We start from the raw sequence: 19,543 nt of genomic DNA, 5'->3' as shown, positions 1-19,543 counted from the left end.
TAGCAGTTCCAATATACAGAAGGTATAGAGGTGAGGGCGAGGAAATATACTACATAAATATCAGAGCCCCATTTATTTTGGGATTGTGCTTAATAGGTAATTACAAAGCCTTCAAAAAATTTTCTCAAGACATTAAGCTATAAAACTTTTCATTAGCCTTACACTGAGAATTTTTCTTTCAGCTGTCTCTAGACCTAGTGTATGTGACAAATGGGTTTGGTATGCACGTGCTCTCTCTCTCTCTCTCTCACATACTCTTCATGTCATTATACTTCTTAAAGCAGCCTCCAATTCTCCTTAATTAGTCTAGATATAGGAAGGGAGAATGCAGCATAGAAGATGTCTGGACTTGACTCAGAAATAATACAATTCACATATTTTTCAGTGTTTGCCATCATAGTTTTTAATCACAATTAGAAAAGAGTTGCATCCCTAGTGATGCAGCTATCAACATGTGTTGGAAAATTCCATACAGTATCTGCTAAATTTTAGACATGTTTGGCAGCTTAGCAAATATCATATGATTGCAGCATCCATGATTTAAATTGCAACAGTCATGTCTTTTTATCTACAAAAAGTGTCTTTCCAACTATGATGCTACCCATATGCAGTTCGTGGCCCGTGGAAAAGATTATGACAATTAGACAATGGTCTCTTTTGAGTTCCTTTTGACTGAATGCAGGCCCAGCAAGGATTGCTGGGTAGAAGGGATGCTGACAGACTTTGGGATGAGAAGGATAACTCTTTGATTGGTCCGACGCCATTCATTGTATAATCTACAGTGATACCTAAAGGATACCTGCAGGAAAACAAAGAGAAGAATTTACGGTTAAGATGACCAGAAACAGAAGAAAACTCAAGGGTCTTTTAATACAAATTGCATTATTGTGCCTCAACCTGAATGATTCTCTTTTAACTCCAGTTCTTCTCAACTCAATAGACCACTTTCAGGAAAAAAAAAATCCAGTTTTCAATCTGCTTCTGTAATACTTAATCGAACTTTTCTTGTCTATAGCAACTAATAGAGCTAAAAGATATCTGGTAATAGGCGGGGTGGGCTGCTGGGGATTTGCAAGGGTTTGGGAGAGCCCCTAGCTAAGATTCTGTGCAATTTGGAAAACCCTCAAATCCCACTCCTGGCTGGCTCCACCCACCCCACCGTGCCCCTCCCAGGAGTCCCCACACAGCCTGTTTTGGATTGCAGCTTTAGTGCAGGGCACACGTGGAGGCTCGGGGAGGGCAAAAAACGGGCCTCTTGGAAGTTCAGGAAGGTTGGAAATGGGCCTGTTTCCGGCTTCCAGAGAGCCTCCAGAGCCCGGGAAGGCTATTTTCGCCCTCCCGGAGGCTCGAGGAAAATCTCTGGAGTCCGGGGAGGGCAAAAATGCAGGAGGCCGACTTAGCAACGCCTACGATGGCCACGCCCAGCCAGCAACTGGGTAGAGAACCTTCGCTAAAATTTTTGAAGCCCACCCCTAGTTATAGGTCAGTCCACTTGGGATCACTTTGTAAAAAAATTAAGTGAATTTAAAAACCTTTCTCTGAACTTGTTTAAAAAAAAAGAGAAAATGCTGATAGTTTGGAGTATCATCCCTTTTAAAAATATATCATCTTGCTATGCAACAAAGTAAAGCAACCTTCAGATTGGTGTTTAAATTATGCAGTAATATGTTTGGCAATGCCTTTCTTCAGAAATATCCAAATTTTATTTCAGACAGATCAATAGTGACAACATAGTTAGGAAGTGATATATCTAATAATCCATTTGTAATGAGATTTAAATAATCAGAGTTATTTCAAGCACTTGTAATAGCATTTTTGCAACAGCCACTGGATTTTCAAATTCTTTACCCTGATAGCGGTATGATAGCGGCGACAGAGAGATAGAAGGCAGATGCCATTTCCTGTCAGGTCTCTGTGCCTAGGACAGGAGGAGGGAAGAACTATTTATAAAACTCACTGTGAAGGAACTATTGTGTAACAGTTCCAGGACTGGTGAGACTAAGAACTCCCTTCAAGAGGAGACATTAGGAGCATAGAAAAAATACAGCTTTGCAGAACCTTAGCCACTGTGGAAGAGTCTATTTTCATTCCTCATGTTCACTAGTGGCACAATATCACCACATTCTGATCCCACCTAGTCAGTCAAGGAAGATAAATTGTGGATCTCGTCAGCCAAAGAATTCCAACTGCCAGGGTCCAGGAAAGAGAGCCTTCTCTGCCATTGTCCCTGCCCTGTGGAACACTTATCCTGGAGGTGAGGCAGGGCCGCCCTCTCCTGGCTTTCCAGAAAGGCATGAAAACATGGTTCTGGGGCTTTTCTTGGGGCACCCAGATGAGCATACAAATGTCACGCTAATTGGTGCTCTGAAAGCTCTCCCTGCACTTTTTAATCAATTTTTAACATTCTTTGCCTCTTTTAAATAATTTTACATACTGTTTTTTATGCTTTTGATATTTTATTGTATAGTGCTCGGAGTCCTTCTGTAAGGGAGATGGGCAATTCTTATGTACAACAAATACATCAATAAATAATCTGGGTAAGCCTAATAGGCTATTTACAATGAGTTCTTGCCTTCAGCCAATGCCTAAGCAATGTCAGCTACTGAAACTCAGAAGTTCAATTTTGCATTTTGTAAGGAAAGTCTTCTGTTAACAATTTGCAATGTTGTTAGTGGATAGCAAAATTGTGTAAATCCCACAACCATTTCTAAATCTCTGGAGTTTCCCCAAAAACATTTTGACTAAACATTTGTGTAAATTTATAAAATTAGTTATAAAACTCAAACTCAATGTGAAAGCAGGATCTGGTCTTCATCTTTTTTTTTTAAATCAGAAACTTGGTTCCAGGATCCTTCCTGCCCAGAACAGAGATGAGATTTGTTCATTGATCATGAAAACAATGCTTAGATTCATTTAAAGGGCTAATCAGCAGTCTTTGAGAGAGAGACAGGGTCTTATTTAGGAATGGCAGAAAATAGCTCCTTTGAAATGTATGGATCTCTGTTCTCAAAAGAATTGCTCCACTAAACTCTTACATTATTGAGATACAGCAGTGTTACTCACCCAGATGGCGGGGTTTGATTTAGTATGAAGGCCAATGTGAAGAAATGATAATAACTGCCCTGAGGTATATCTTATGATAGACAATGTGTCAATCAACAACATGTAACACCACAGCACTGTACATCACAATAATCAACACCTTTGGAGTACTGGACTATCTATGGTGAAGTCTCAAAGCCAAATTATGCCATAAGCAAAGATGTAAATATAGTTTAAGTAGGTGAGTGGATTTGGCCAAGCATTATGTATTATGAGATATAACAGGTTGTTAACCTGCTGCAGATTGCATATTTGATACGTTTTAGTTAGAATTAGTTAGAATTCTTTATTGGCCAAGTGTGATTGGACACACAAGGAATTTGTCTTGGTGCAAATGCTTTCAGTGTACATAAAAGAAAAGATACATTTGTCAAGAGTCAAGATACAACACTTAATAATAGTCATGGGGTACAATAAGCAATCAAATCATTTACTTGTGGTAACATAAACTGCAATAAAGCTACTAAGAAACTACAACTATTAGAATCATATTTGAATACCAGCAGCCTGAATCAATATCAAACTAAACGAACTTAAAATCTAATTGTTTTATATAATTATTTTGACAATATGCGTTTGAGCTTTTTCATCCAAGTACATGAAACTGAATAAGATTTATCTGAACTGTGCCAGCCTCCTGTCCTACAGTTGTTATTAGTGGATTGAAAATGGACAACAATAAAATGACTTCATTAAATGAAAGCAAATGTGTTCAAACAGTATGAACAGTCCAGTTTTTTTTTGTCTGGGAAAAATGCTAACAGATACAGTGTAGGGACTACTATACCAATTCAGTATCATACCCTGTACAATTTTGTACAGTCATATGCCACCGTGTTTAAAAAAAAATCATAATTGGGGGTCCTAGCATGAGGTAATGAAGTATAATTCAAGTATATTGCAAAACTGTTAGGTGGCAATTGGCTGACTAGAAACTGGATTGGGATTTAATTTCTCTCTTTCTCCCCCTCTATCCCCCTCTTCTCCCCACTCCTATTACACTGAAGCCCTGTTGTTAGACACTGAAACTTTGAAACGTCTTTTCTGAGAGCACATTTCCTCATTAATATAGTCCATTCCCACTGAAGTCATAACAGGATGAGAAAGGTTCTCTCATCTGGCAACATAAACCTACCATGCCCTGAAACTGTATATTCAATATAGTACAATGATGGGAGCCCATGTTTTGTTTAGGCTTATCATCTCCCCATGTGTGTGTAAAACAATACTCTTGGATTAAAGGCCCTTTTAATGATCAGAGATAATTTAAGTTATACACAATACTAAAGTTTTCAAATTAAGATCCTTATCATTAAATAAACCCTCAGGTGCCTCCCAAACTTCTCAACTTTCCTAGGGAGATTTGAGAAAGCTTTAGGAAGAGGACAGAAAAAGGAAACTCTCAAAGCTAGATGAAAAGGACAGTCATGGGATGTTGGATTCAGATCTCCAGCTGTAATTTAACATGCATGTTTATTTGGGTAGCAATTAAGAGGCAATAGAATATGGTCATGGCATACTTTCCAGAAAATATATGTCCTACTTCCTTCCTTATATGAAATATAATTTGGGATATATAACATTTAAAATCTGTCCTTTTCAATGTATCATAAATTGTTTATATGATAAACAATATATGATACACTTTATATGATTGGCATTTATGATGTACATTTGTTGACTGTAGCATCACATCAAGAGAACAGGAGAACAGCAGCACAACAGTACTGGATAATATAAATAATGAGAAAGATATCCATATAGGCTGCTAATTATTTTAGACAGTTGAATTTTTTCTGCCAATCTTTTTCTGGAAGACTGACTGTGCATATATGAAAATAACAGGAATTTTATTGAAGCTAAAGGAAATTTCCAGTCAAAAACCATTCCAGGCAAAAATTAGTTTGAGCAGTTTCCACTAGTACAAATAAATTGATTTAAATAGACATTTTATTAATTTATTAAATATTTGTTTCCTTTCCACCTAAAAACTTTCTGTATATACCATAGTAGATACCATATTTTTCAGACTATAAGACGCCCCAGACTATAAGATGCACCTTGGTTTAGAGGAGGAAAACAAGGGGGGGGTAATCATTTTTTGCCTCTGCGTTTTTGCCCTCCCTGGCATCCAGAAGCTCTCTGCAATCCAAAAAAAGCGCCCCTTTTTGGCCTCAGAAGGCCTCCACACGTCCCGTTTTCAGCTTCCCCGACACCGGCCTGAGTGCTGGGGAGGGCAAAAACGGGACCTGTAGAGGCTTTGGGAAGCCAAAATGGGCCCATATTCGCTATATATAAGATGCACAGAAATTTCCACCCACTTTTTTTTGGGGGGGGGGGAGGAAGAAGGGAGGGTAATTAATAATGCTCTTAAAACAGTTTCTAAAATATCCTAGATGACTGCCATAATTTCTGCTAAGGAGCAAAGAAAATGGTTTCTAGTGCCCTTCAAAATGTCAGAAGAGAAGGGACGAGGCACACATTTGTAACTAAACTGAGCCATCCTGTATGTTCATCAAAGATTGGAGAAGCCTCGGGGACTCTGTGTTTCCATTACAGGACTCACAGAACAGTATTCCTGACAATGTTATTCTTGTTCCTATGTGATGGCTTTCCAAAAAAGACTGATTTCCCCACCCCAAGAGTTTATGTTGGCTGATTTTAATCTTATTAATGATCTTTGACAACAAACTTGAGCTTTTCTTATATGAGTACTGTTGTGACTTAATAGTAGTATTTCTTTTCTTTGTGAACGTCTTAACACTATTGTCATAATGCCTTTTAACCTGCATGCTTTACTATAATATATTTATGCATGTTTTACTTTCATTTGTCTGCCTGAAGTTGGCAAGATATAAATTTAATAAACAAATACACAAATAATCTGGCAGCCATTACTGAGAAGAGCTGCCTTCTGATCTGCATTCCTTGGGCACAACCTCTCTAGATGTTTAGACTGCAGAAGGATTTATGGGGGGTAATTAGCATTATGCTCAGACCACTAGCAAACGGTGCAATGATCACAGAATAGGGGAGACTCTGCAATAATAAGATTCTCTGGTCAAGAGCCTGGCTGCTGCATTCTCTACTAGTTGCAGCTTACAACTGAAGGCCCTGAAAGGCAGACCCATATTAAGTGTGTTGCAATAACACCAAGATGCATGATCTCTCTTGCTGGATTATAGTGTGTGTGATGTGGACATATGGATACCATATATGTATAGGAATATACTTTGCACATACATATGTTGATAAACTGTAATTACACTTGAACTGTAGTTAGAACATTATTTTGAAACTAAAACCCTTCAAATGAAGTGGTGTTTCTTCAGGTATTGCCTCCAAAGCTCTTGAGTTTGAAAGCAATGGGGTTTTTTCCCCTTAAAATTCCATGCAATCAAATCAGAAGTGTTACTGGGTATTGAAATATGAACCCATAAGATTTTATTGTATTTGGAATAAAATTAAACATAGCGTTTATGGACTTGAATTGGAGAAGCTAAACCTTTTCATTTTAATTCCAAATGACTCTCTTAACTCTCATTTTCCCATATGGAGGAGAAAAAGACCATCCTGATGTTCATAAAAGGTAGGGCAGATAGATTTAACCAAAACCAATTTACCCGTTCAAACAATAAAATGAAAAAGCTGTTGGAAAGATGTTCCCAAAGTGCTGTATCAAAGCACATTAATAGAAAGTTATGTGGAAGGGAAAAGTGTGGGAGAAAAAGGTGCACCAGCAGCAGGGATGACCGCAGCCTGGAGAGGATTGTCAGGAAACAGCCATTCAAAAGTGTTGGGGACTTTCACAAGGAGCGGACTGAGGCTGGAGTCCATGCATCAAGAGCCACCACACACAGATGGATCCTGGACATGGGCTTCAAATGTCATATTCCTCTTGTCAAGCTCTTGAGCAACAAACATCAGAAGCGTCTTACCTGGGCTAAAGAAAAAAAGAACTGGTCTGTTGCTAAGTGGTCCAAAGTCCTCTTTTCTGATGAGAGCAACTTTTGCATCTCATTTCAAAACCAAGGACCCAGAGTTTGGAGGAAGAATGGAGAGGCGCACACTGCAAGATGCTTGAAGTCCAGTGTGAAGTTTCCACAGTCTGTGTGATTTGGGGAACTATGTCATCTACTGGTGTTGGTCCACTGTGCTTCATTAAGTCCAGGGTCAACAAAGCCGTCTACCAGGAGATTTTGGAGCACTTCATGCTTCCTTCCGCAGATGAGCTTTATGGGGATGCTGACTTCATTTTCCAGCAGGACTTGGCACCTGTCCACACTGCCAAAAGCACCAAAACCTGGTGCAATGACCGTGGGATTACTGTGCTTGATTGGCCAGCAAACTCGCCTGACCTGAACCCCATAGAGAATCTATGGGGCATTGCCAAGAGAAAGATGAGAGACATGAGACCGAACAATGCAGAAAAGCTGAAGGCCGCTATTGAAGCATCCTTGTCTTCCATAACACCTCAGCAGTGCCACAGGCTGATAACTTCCATGCCATGCTACATTGAGGCAGTATTTGCTGCAAAAGGGGCCCAAACCAAATACTGAGTACATATGCATGCTTATACTTTTCAGAGGTCCGATATTGTTCTATGTACAATCCTTGTTTTATTGATTGCATGTAATATTCTAATTTTCTGAGATTGTGGATTTGGGGTTTTCATGAGCTGTAAACCATAATCATCTCAATTATGACATATCATGGCTTGAACTATCTTGCTTTGCATGTAATGAGTCTATCTCATATATTAGATTCACCTTTTAAGTTGCATTACTGAAATAAATGAACTTTTGCACGATATTCTAATTTTTTGAGTTTCACCTGTGCTGTTTCATAGCTTCTTTCAATTTTCTCTAAATTCATTCCAAATGCAGGATCCTTTTCAAACAAATCATTTTCCCATATGATTTGAACAGAGTGTCAGAGCAAGATTTAATGTGCTTAAGGTTGTTTGGTATTTCTGGGGCCCTCCTTATAATTGTTCCCCAGTCACCTGATTTTTTTCTGTTTTCTATGAAGAATTAATCATAATCATGGATATAGCCGATGGTTTTTTCCTATATGTGGATGGCCTTCTTCTACAGTAGATTCACAATGACATGCAGATATCTTAGAATTTCTGGATGGGGGATATAACCTCTTTCTTTTCCTCTGCTCTGCAGCTTACTTCCCAAACCTGTATTCCTTGCAATTTGGGTACAGAAAGGCCTTTATGGATGTAAATAATGAAAGCAAATGATCAAGTGTGCAAAAATTCTGAGTCTCAGTTTGCTATGCCACTTATATTGGGCTGCAATTCCAAGAATTCCCAAATAGACAATGTGACCTTACAGCTCTTTTTCCCTAAGCATGGAAAAGCTACTTCCTCTCAAAGTTGGTTCTGTATCACAAAAATAAGATAGTAACTAATATAACTTCTGATCTAGAACTCCAGTGTTAAGTATGCAGATATGACAGCTGTAGCATCATCTGAATCAACTGGCTAAAGTTATTTTTGGTAATATTCTCAGTAACAGTTCATGAAGTAGATCAAAATGGAGATTCTAAATAGATCTGGAAAGCAAAAATCGATATGTCTACTGGGGATAGCAAAAGGTTAACAATTTTTGTTTATAATACTCTGTTGCTACCTGGGGACTGTGTGGATTTTTGTCATCCAAATTTCGTAGACTTATTATAAAGATTTTTCTCAGTGTCAAAAATTCATAGAAGGATATTGTAAGTTTCACATGCCTTTCAAGAGAAAGCAATAGAGTATCAAACATCATTATGATGCTGAATAAAACAAATGTGGCCCATCTAATATGAAATGCTTTAATTTATACAGCTGTGCTGACAATGAATTCCTTTTTCTAACAGGAATATTCATCTTATTCAAAAGTTCTTAAAATAAATGCTAAAATGGATGCAGTATTGATAAAGAAACCACAATAGGATTGAAAAGCAATGAAATGAAAACATAGAGCCAGACCAATCAAATATGTGCCCTATTTTTTTTTTCATTCCAGTTCTCTCAGTTAGAGACAGTACAAAGAATTACTAAGAGCAAAGCTAGAAATTAAAGATGGAACTTATTATTTGGGATTAAACTAACATATTTTCAATTTACTTTCTTTATATACAGCAAATGCCAAATATCAGAAAGGTGGTTTGCTTCCAAAGCTAGCATATATTAATAATAGTTCAGTCAAACAGAAATTGCAGAAAACGAAGGAATTAGGAGAAACAGAGGAAAATAATTAAGAATGAATAAAAAGTGCGGACGGGACGTGACACTTCTACTCAGATGTAAGTTTCTGTAAGCTTAATGAAGCTTAGTCCCAGCTAAGGATATTTAGAATGGCAACCAGAAATAAGGAAAGGAGAAAATAGATGAGCAGAAGTTGGTTTACATCAGGGGTCTCCAACCTTGGCAACGTGAAGATTTGTGGATTTCAATTCCCAGAGTTCCTCAGCCAGCTTTGCTGTTTTCTGGGAGTTGAAGTCCACAAGTCTTAATGTTGCCAAGGTCAGAGACCCCTGGTTTACATTATAACAAGACGAATATCAGGGAAGCAAGAGACAATATTTGACCACCATTCCTCGCTGTTGATGATTATGAAAGTGATTGTTTCAATAAGGACTTCCCATCCTATGTCAAGATAACCACACATTATTTTTTGTAGATTAGTAGCTGCACACTGCTGAAAACAATAATAAAAATAGGATATGTTACAGTGGAGAGATTGGGCAGAACATGTTTCCTTTTCTTATGGAGAGATTTCTGTTTACTATTTTTTAAGACTATTTTAAGTCTGACTTATGTCTAATGAGGTCTATGCAGTAAGGATACCTTCTCCCATGAATCTGTACACTGGCATCTCTTCTTGATAGCTGCTGGACCAGAGCAGACATATCTGGAGGGGAAGCACAAGTGGGTTGCATACTTGGGAGGAAAGGAAAGTCTTTCTGGCATGAGTGCGAGTCATGGCACTAGATGCAGTTCTTTTTCTTTTTTAATCTTTTCTATATGAGTACTCAGCTTGAAAGTGATATTGACTAAAACCTAGATAAAAATGCTTAACCTGTAATGGCATTTCATGATAGAATTTCATGATAGAAATTTTTAAAAAGTGGTTTTATTTTCTTTATGAAAGCATCTGTGGAGTTGATGCATCTCTATAGAAACCACTGCTTCTTTCCTGCAGATGTCTTTCAACTGGGAAGATTGTCTGCATTCTCTTCACACTTCTTTAGCAGTGAAAATCAATCAGCCCATTTTAAGTAATTCAACCATTCTAAAAGGATCACATTCTCAATTGTCCCTCCATATTTGAGACATCTGGATGTCTGGAGGAAGAAAGACAGCTTGTGTTTCAAAATATATTAGTGTACAAGGTTACATGGTAAAAACTGTTTGGGGATATCGAACATATAGCTTTCTCACTCAGGTTTAACTAAAAGCTCCAGACTTGTTATTCTGAAATCTACCGAGCCTTGAAAAATGCTTCTTATTACCAATACAGAAGGAAAAAGACAACTCAGATCTTTCATACTGTAGCTTGTTCAAAACACTATAGATTTTTTAGTCCTAAACAATGTCCACAAAAGCTTATTTAGGAACGATGAGCAATGTCTCAAGTTTCTGTTCTGGAGGTAAAGGCAGATGTCTCACACAATTCACATTAGAATTAGAAACAAGCTTGTATTAGATGAATCTCTCCCTAATGTTGCCCATCCCAAACAACTTAGAGAAAACAAAGCATTGTGGATAAGAGCTTTAGCTTCAAACTGCCCATTATTAGTGCCAAAAGGGAAGGGGAATCTGTTTATTTTTTTACTTGCTGTATAGATATGACGTTGATGATGTCTGCAAATATTTTGCTGCCTATTTTCCAAGCACTGACTTATTTCACCAGGATTTCCACCACCACTCTTTACTCATTGTAATTGGCTAAAGTCTCTTCATATTAGGCCATTCCAAATACTGGCTTGGATCTAAGGCCATCTGTCTACTGATTGGAAGAGCTTTTAATCTAAATAACACATGTTATACCACAGACCATTTCTGTGGTAGAAAGGAAAGAGATACTCTTTGTTAACTATATCCTCATTTTGATGTCTTTATCATTTTTAACATGTTGTGGAACACTGGAAAGATAGAGGAAGGGAGAGAATGTTACAAAATAATTCTCCTATTTCCATGCCAAGAACATTCTACAAGAAACTACTGAAATGCAAACCATTCTAGATCCAACCTAAAAGAACCAAATTTCGTGTGCGTGCTATTGATTTATATATTGATATATATTATATATTTATATTTATAATTTATATAATATATATATTTATATATTGTGCATGCTATTGATTTATATATCACAGACGAACACAATACAGAAGTTGTAGCTGATGATGGCAGATGAGATTCTGTCGAAACGTTGCTACAACTTTAAAAGCACAACTACAAAGACGTGGGAAAATACCCGAACAAAGCTGAATACCATATATGTAAGTACCCACAAAAACTTAAGAAAACACACACACACACACACACACACACACACACATATATATATATGGATCTTTGGTTGTTCGGGTTTTCTCCCGCGTAAGATTCGAAGTATCTAGGCAACGTTTCGATGAAGTCTCATTCATCATCTTCAGGCTTCTGTCTTCGGCTCTTGCTTCTCCGAGTGATGTGAGATTGCAGCTGCTTCTTCCTTTTAACTGCTAGTGGGGTGGGACTTGATTGGGTGGGGGCTTGGCTGTGTTCTGATTGGGTGGGGTGTGTTCTCATTGGTAGGGGTTTGGCTGTGTTCTGATTGGTTGGGGGTTGGCCGTGTTCTGATTGGTTGGAGGCGTGTTCTGTTCAGGTGGGGGCTTGGTTGTGCTCAGGTTAGTCTTAGTTGCTGGGGGATTTGAGTTGGTGAGCTGTGATCTTGCTGTTTGGCTTCGAACACGCCTCCAACCAATCAGAACACAGCCAAACCCCCTACCAATGAGAACACACCCCCACCCAATCAGAACACAGCCAAGCCCCCACCCAATCAAGTCACACCCCCACTAGCAGTTAAAAGGAAGAAGCAGCTGCAATCTCACATCACTCGGAGAAGCAAGAGCCGAACACAGAAGCCTGAAGATGATGAATGAGACTTCATCGAAACGTTGCCTAGATACTTCGAATCTTACGCGGGAGAAAACCCGAACAACCAAAGATCCACATACAAATACCATGAGAACCTCAGAATATATATATATATATATATATATATATATATATATATATATATATATATATATATAGAGAGAGAGAGAGAGAGAGAGAGAGAGAGAGAGAGAGAGATAGATAGATAGATAGATAGATAGATAGATAGATAGATAGATAGATAGATAGATCGATCTTTGGTTATTCGGGTTTTCTCCCACGTAAGATTGGAAGTATCTAGGCAACGTTTCAATGAAGTCTCATTCATCACCACACAAGATGCCACCACCACACTTCCACGTAGAAAACAGACTCACACCCACACAGAAGATGAGACACAACCACGGACCAGAAGCCGCACTGCAGCTGCATCACTATCCACTTCAAACCCCTCCGAGCCATACATGAAGCAAACCGACACCCACCATGAAGATGCGGCACGACCACGAACTCGAAGCCAAACAGCAAGATCACAGCTCACCAACTCAAATCCCCCAGCAACTAAGACTAACCTGAGCACAACCAAGCCCCCACCTGAACAGAACACGCCTCCAACCAATCAGAACACGGCCAACCCCCCAACCAATCAGAACACAGCCAAACCCCCTACCAATGAGAACACACCCCCACCCAATCAGAACACAGCCAAACCCCCACCCAATCAAGTCCCACCCCCACTAGCAGTTAAAAGGAAGAAGCAGCTGCAATCTCACATCACTCTGAGAAGCACAGAGCCGGAGACAGAAGCCTGAAGATGATGAATGAGACTTCATCGAAACGTTGCCTAGATACTTCGAATCTTACGCGGGAGAAAACCTGAACAACCAAAGATCCACATACAAATACCCGCGAGAACCTCAGAAAACAAATATATATAGATATATATATATATGGCATTCAGCTTTGTTCGAGTATTTTCCCATGTCATTGTAGTTGTGCTTTTAAAGTAAGTACCCGCAAAAACTTAACACACACACACACACACACACACACACACACACACATATATATATATATATAAAAATTGGGGTGAGGTCGGGGCAAGTGATTGGAGCTAAATGTTTACTGGCCAGATACCCTTCCTGAAGCCTATGTGAAGTTCACAGCAGACAATTACTCGTGTACAGAGAGAAAAATATTTGCTGCTATCTAGGATCCAGTGGTGGGATTCATTTTTTTTTTACTAGTGGTTCTATGGGTGTGGCTTGGTGGGCGTGGCAGGGGAAAATCTCCAGTCAGGGTAGTATTTGCTGGTTCTCTGAACTATTCAAAATTTCCACTACCAGTTCTCCAGAACTGGTCAGAACCTGCTGAATGCCACCTCGGATAGAACTCACAGCCTCCTGATTGTGCAGTGAGAGCTCCACCTCTAGGCCACCATGCCACTCATGATTTCAAGCTATATTATGAAGCTGTTATTCAAATAAAGAAGTTTGATCATTTCTCATATAACAATAACTGTCTCCAGATGGTCCCAGAATAACGTTATAAGATTTATCATACTCTAATGTAAATAGAAATCAAAACAAAAGACTACTTACTAGTGTCCAAAAGAGGTAAATTGTGAAGAGTGCGACAGTGAGTGCAATGAGCCCAACAGCTTCTAGCCTACTACTAAAGTGCAGATGATCCACTGCTCCGCGCAAACACAACCAGCCGGAGATAGTAGCCAATGGAGTTATAAACAAGAAGCACACCATGTCCCCAAACAAAGTCCGTTTCTCATGTTGGGGGCCAGGATTTTTTAGCCACTGCAAAAAGAATCAATGCATAGTCAGTTTCAACAAAAGGTATTCATTCAACAACAACAACAACAACAAAAAACATTTTCTATCTCATTTATACAATGTTATGTTTTAATAAACCAGAGGACTCCAATCTTGGCAACTTTAAGCTATGCTGGCTGGAGAATTCTGGGAGTTGAAGTCCACAAGTTTTAAACTTACCAAGTTTGGGGACCCCTGTAATAAACAGTAAGGTCACAAAAAAGTCAGAAATTTATTAAGCAGAGCTGCTTCTGTTTTTCAGCCAGTATAAGGTAGGATTCCACTTTGATCTTCTATTTATATTACAACAAAGTGTGCACATTTGCTCTTTCATATTTGGCATATAATACTTTCTAAAACTAAAATTATTTTAATATTGCTAAATAAATAATAGTATGCAGAGTGTTTAAGTATCCCAAGGTTAATCAATAAGTGCTTATTGATAGTTCTTCCAGTAAATATAATAAGTTGTAGGTCGTAAGATGTGGCTATATTTATATAATTATGAGTACGCATGGATTTAGATTCAAGAAAGAACAATCCAGATTTTGATAATTACATTTTGATAAACCCATGAGGAAAGAGAGAAGAAAAAAACATGTTTGTAAAAAAAATACTACTAAAATGTCTATTTGTTTAAAGCAAAATATAGTTATTGAAAAGCTACAGTGATAAAGCTTGATTTCATTGTGTAGGACATGATAACAATTTTTAAATCATGTTTGTATAGGCTACTTCTACTATCAAACACAAAAATCTGTTCTTTTATTTTTATAAAGAATCCTATATATGTTTAATCACAGATACATTTTATTGCTTTCAATTGGGTCTTATTCTCAGGTATATATGCATAAGATCTTATATTCTTTGATTCAGATTCATATTTGTATGACTACAGAAGAACTCCTACTGAGTAACTGCAAATTATTTATTAATTCTTGTAATTAATTCTAATAATATACTTCATTACTATCCTCTTCCACTCATGGTGCTGGCAACTCATGCAGATCTCAAATTCAAGAGGTTATCACTTTTGTGAACAAAAAACCCCCCAAAGTAGAAATAAATTAAAAAAGTAGAAAGAATTAAATTAGTGTGACATGGGTATGAATTTAGTGATTTTAAACTTGTTTACAAGCTATTTGAATCAGCATCCAATTATATAAACTGCTCAAAATAAAGGAGAACAAACAATGCTAAAAAAAATTCTGAAAAGTTTGGTGGATTAGCATAAAATGAAGGTATGTGTCTTAAAATATGCAAGAATAAAGTGAAGCAAAATAGTCTAACTTCATATGGCTCATATAAACTGATGGAGATTGAGTTGACATTGACTAAGAAAGCAATCACAAAGGATAAGTGAACAGCTCAATAAAAATATCAGTACAATGTAGAACTGTCTTGAAAAAGTTAAACCCAAGCTGAGATCAATAGAAAAAGAATCATAAGATTAAATTTCCAATATTGTAATGCCTTTTAAAAATGTGATGATGATGATGTTACATTTCAAATACTATGCACAATTCTGATCATCACACTTCGACTATAGGGAAAGTGGAAAAAATAATGAAAAGTCCCACACAGCTGTGGAAAGACTCCCGTATAAGCAAAGCGAATGGTTTGTGGCTCTATTTACAATAAAAAGGGATACAATAGAGATATATAAAATTATACTTGGGGTAATAAAATGCTGGATTAAATCAACCTAGATGACTCCAATCTCAGAGATGTATTTGTTGTGCTCATCTGAGAACTACTGAATGAAGAGTTGAAGTAGTCAGTCTCATATTTGACAATTTCTTGAAAATTAGGTAGTGACTGTTCTGAATTCACTAGTAGCTATTGTTTGCAAGCATATTATCTATTTCTTTTTGTACAGACATAAATAGAACTATATAACTTAAATAACTACAAATTCTCTGTATAGGTGGACATGGGAAAGGTTATGCATTGAAAAACTATGTATGGGAAAATGAACAGCGAAACACGTATTGAAAGGCAATGTTATCTTGAGATGGTATCAGGAAATAGGAATGTTCTTGCAGTGTTTCGGACCTTGATTCACTCTTTTGCAAAGTATGCCCACTAGGAAATGTTGTAGTCACTAAATAATGGTCAGCATGCATCTGGTGCATGAATTGTTTTAAGAGTTACTTCCCCAACGCTTCTAGGATTTTAAAAATAAATCAACTTTATAGAGTTTAAAAGAGCAAACACAATGACTACCCTTGAAAATATTATTGAACTTCACTTTGTACTATTATTTCAAGGTTAGTTAAAGAATTTAGCAAGGCAGTTGGGAAGTAGATATTTTAAAAGTAGAAACAAGAATATTATATTACAGACAAATAAAACTCTCACACAGATTTCAAGGCACTGTATAAAATGATTCCAGACTCTGTTTTAAGGATTTATCTTATTTCCTTAAAAAAATACTGCTGAGGATAGTAACTGGAGAGGGCTGCTGCAGCAATCCCAAGTACAACCAAGACACTTCAACACATGATTGACTTACAACTTACACCTTGTAATGAGAAACCAGAAGACAACCAAGAGGAAATAGTAATGCCCAGAAGAAAATAGGGAAGAATGCCAAAGGTGACATTCAGAGATTAGTGTAAGAGAAAATATTTGACATGCAGACATTCATTGATCACTGTATGAACTGTAGGTACAATGAAGTTTAATTCACTGGGAAGTCTACACTGTACTGAGTCAATCCCATTGAAAGACCTTTTATTCTCTGATCTCTTGCTTCCAAATCTCCTTTATTCAATCTATAAACCACACTTCTATGTACAAAAGATTGGGGTGAAAAGAACTGCATTTTGACTAATCAAAAGACCTACATTTTGACTATTATTTTCCCAGTTTGGATTGAAAGGCCACATGGTGTACCCTGAAATGAACCTCTAAAACTATAAGAATTGCGCTGCAGAAACCCATGAGTCAAGAGTTTTCTGTTTTTCTTTCCTCCCATCTCGTGGTCCTCTGGATTTTTGCAAGCCAGATTGGGTAGTCCTAGTCTCTCTGTTGCCACCAGACCAATTTCTCTTCAACTATAAAGTGTGCATCAAGTGTAATAATATATTATTAGGTATCATGCAGTGAGAAGATTATTTTTTCCCATGATCCCTGTTGATTTGACATACTTTGAGGTACCTCCACTTCCTGTAATGATGTATATTTTGTACATCAATAGAGTCCACTTCCCTGGTCCCCATCACTTGTCCTGCAATGACAATAGAAAACTCAAAATCCTAACACTATTTCCACTTCACAAATTTAGTCATTTTTCTAGGTATACAGCAGGGGTGTCCAACTCGTGGACTGCGGGCTGGATGTGTCATGTGCTGGCCATGGCCACCCCTGTTTTAGTCAAGGGGGAAAAAGTTGTGATACATCACGTGATAATAACATGTTGTTGTTAAGTTTGACACCCCTGATATAGAGGCTCAAGTTGCTCAAGTTCTGGCCTATTTAAGCATCATCTTCACTGAATCATTAGGTTCCAATTTCCAGGCTGGCCTCAAAACATTTTATGCCTTGAAAAAATAAGTCTGTATTTTCCTTCCAATTAGAATAAATGCAATGTTATATATCCATTATCCCGATGTGGCATGTTACTGTATTTTTCCTGCAAATTTCTATTTGACTTCTAGTTCAAAATGTATTCTCAATTGATTTTTGGAAAAGAAAAGTGTAGAACTGGCATTTGTAGGGATGGACACCTATAGAAATAATTAAAGATACACAGAAAATGTTAGAAAGCTTGGTGACCTGCTTAGCCTGAAATATCACATAAATGGATGCTGTTTTTTTCTTCCTTCTGAATACCTGCTTAAGAGGAAATGGTCTTCAGAAGGGAGAAAATTAGTGGAGCAGGCAAGGTAGGAACGAGTAGTTGCCAATCTTCATAACAAATTTTCAATAATGTTTCATCCATTCAACCAGTCAGCAGTTTGGGATAATATTTGTGTTTCTGCCATGCAATCATTCTACATTGGGGTAATCAATTGCACATTCCATATAGTTTATTTAGCAACTGTATTTCTGAATTGCATTTTGGAGCATAAACTCATTTAACTTGACTTCGTAGATACCTATGATCCAATATAATACAGCAAGCCCTTCTTTATTTACTGAGTGTCTGTCTATATACCCGGACTTCAATTTCTGCCATATGGTATGAAAGAAGATGTATAAAAGATGTAAATTAATTTATCTTCAAGTGTTTTAATTTTGGTATAGCCGATAGCAATAGCAATAGCACTTAGACATATATACTGCTTCACGGTGCTTTATAGCCCTCTCTAAGTGGTTTAGAGAGTCAGCATACTGCTCCCAACAATCTGGGTCTTCATTTTACTGGCCTCAGAAGGATAGAAGGCTGAATCAACCTTGAACCGATGAGAATTGAACTGCCAAACTTCTGGCAATCGACCGTCAGCAATACTGCATTCTAACCACTGCACCACCATAGCTCTAATATTAATACTATACATACATACACACATGCTGGTTTGGGCATGTTGTGAAGATGGCTGATGGTCGGATTCTGAAAGACCTCCTGTATGGAGAATTAGTGCAGGGAAAGCGCCCTAGAGGGAGACCACAGCTGTGATATAAGGATATCTGCAAGAGGGATCTAAAGGCCTTGGGAATAGACATCAACAGCTAGGAAACCTTGACCTCTGATCATTCAGCTTGGAGGCTAAAGACCCAGCATGGCCTTCTTCAATTCGAAGAGATACTTGTTCGGCGGGCTGAGGCAAAAAGGCCATCCTGGAACCAGCAAAATCTGGGGGCTGGTCAGGAGACAGACTGTATCTGTCCTCAGTGTGGAAGGGATTACCACTCTCGAATTGGCCTTTTTAGCCACACTAGATGCTGTTTTAGGACCTCTCTTCAGAGCACGATACCATAGTCTCTTGAGATTGAAGGATGCCAATTCACATACGCACACACACACTACATCACACTGTTAGCCTTCATTGAGTGAGCAGTTAGTTCATCATCAACCCATTATATGAAACTTTTCATCAGGGGTGTCAAACTTGCAGCCCACAGGTTGAATGTGTTACGCACTGGCTATGCCCACTCCATTTTAGTGAAGGGGGAAAATTGCAATATGTCATGTGACAACAATGTGACGACACAAGTTTTGACACCCGTGCTCTATGCATACCTGAACCAACCTGAAATTCAAAATGCAATTTTCAACACTTAATTTAATTCTCTAGGGATGTCAAGTTCATTAGCTATTAAACAGAAATGAGTGCAGTTTAAACCAAGAACCGGAATATTTCAGTTTAACCCACTACATTTTCCAATTCCTACTGTGTTGACTTAGAAATAAATTCCACTGATTTTAATGAGCTGTGCTTCAAGCTACAGATATTTTGGATTTACACATCTCAATCCCAAGTGTTTATTCTGAAATACTGCTATTGTATTCAATGTCTTAACTTCTTGT

The 19,543-nt window shown here is 37.9% G+C and overlaps 1 protein-coding gene across 1 annotated transcript in view; it reads right to left on the bottom strand.

Moving 5' to 3' along the window:
* Positions 1 to 377: 377 nt before the first annotated feature.
* Positions 378 to 19,543, bottom strand: part of MARCHF3 (membrane associated ring-CH-type finger 3) — a 120,810-nt gene continuing 101,644 nt past the window's right edge. The window contains exons 4-5 of the mRNA XM_087926891.1: positions 13,843 to 14,052; positions 378 to 799 (exon numbers count right to left, since the gene is read on the bottom strand). Coding sequence (XP_087783017.1) covers positions 641 to 799; positions 13,843 to 14,052 — 369 coding nt within the window. The 3' untranslated portion in view covers positions 378 to 640. The remainder of the gene's footprint in view (positions 800 to 13,842; positions 14,053 to 19,543) is intronic.

Source organism: Pseudonaja textilis, chromosome 2 (genome assembly GCF_049901715.1).
Source record: "Pseudonaja textilis isolate UNSWEBS1 chromosome 2, rPseTex1.2, whole genome shotgun sequence".
NCBI classification, from domain to species: Eukaryota; Metazoa; Chordata; class Lepidosauria; order Squamata; family Elapidae; genus Pseudonaja; species Pseudonaja textilis.
Note: the sequence above shows the minus strand (reverse complement) of the source record. Positions and strands in the feature narration are given on the sequence as shown.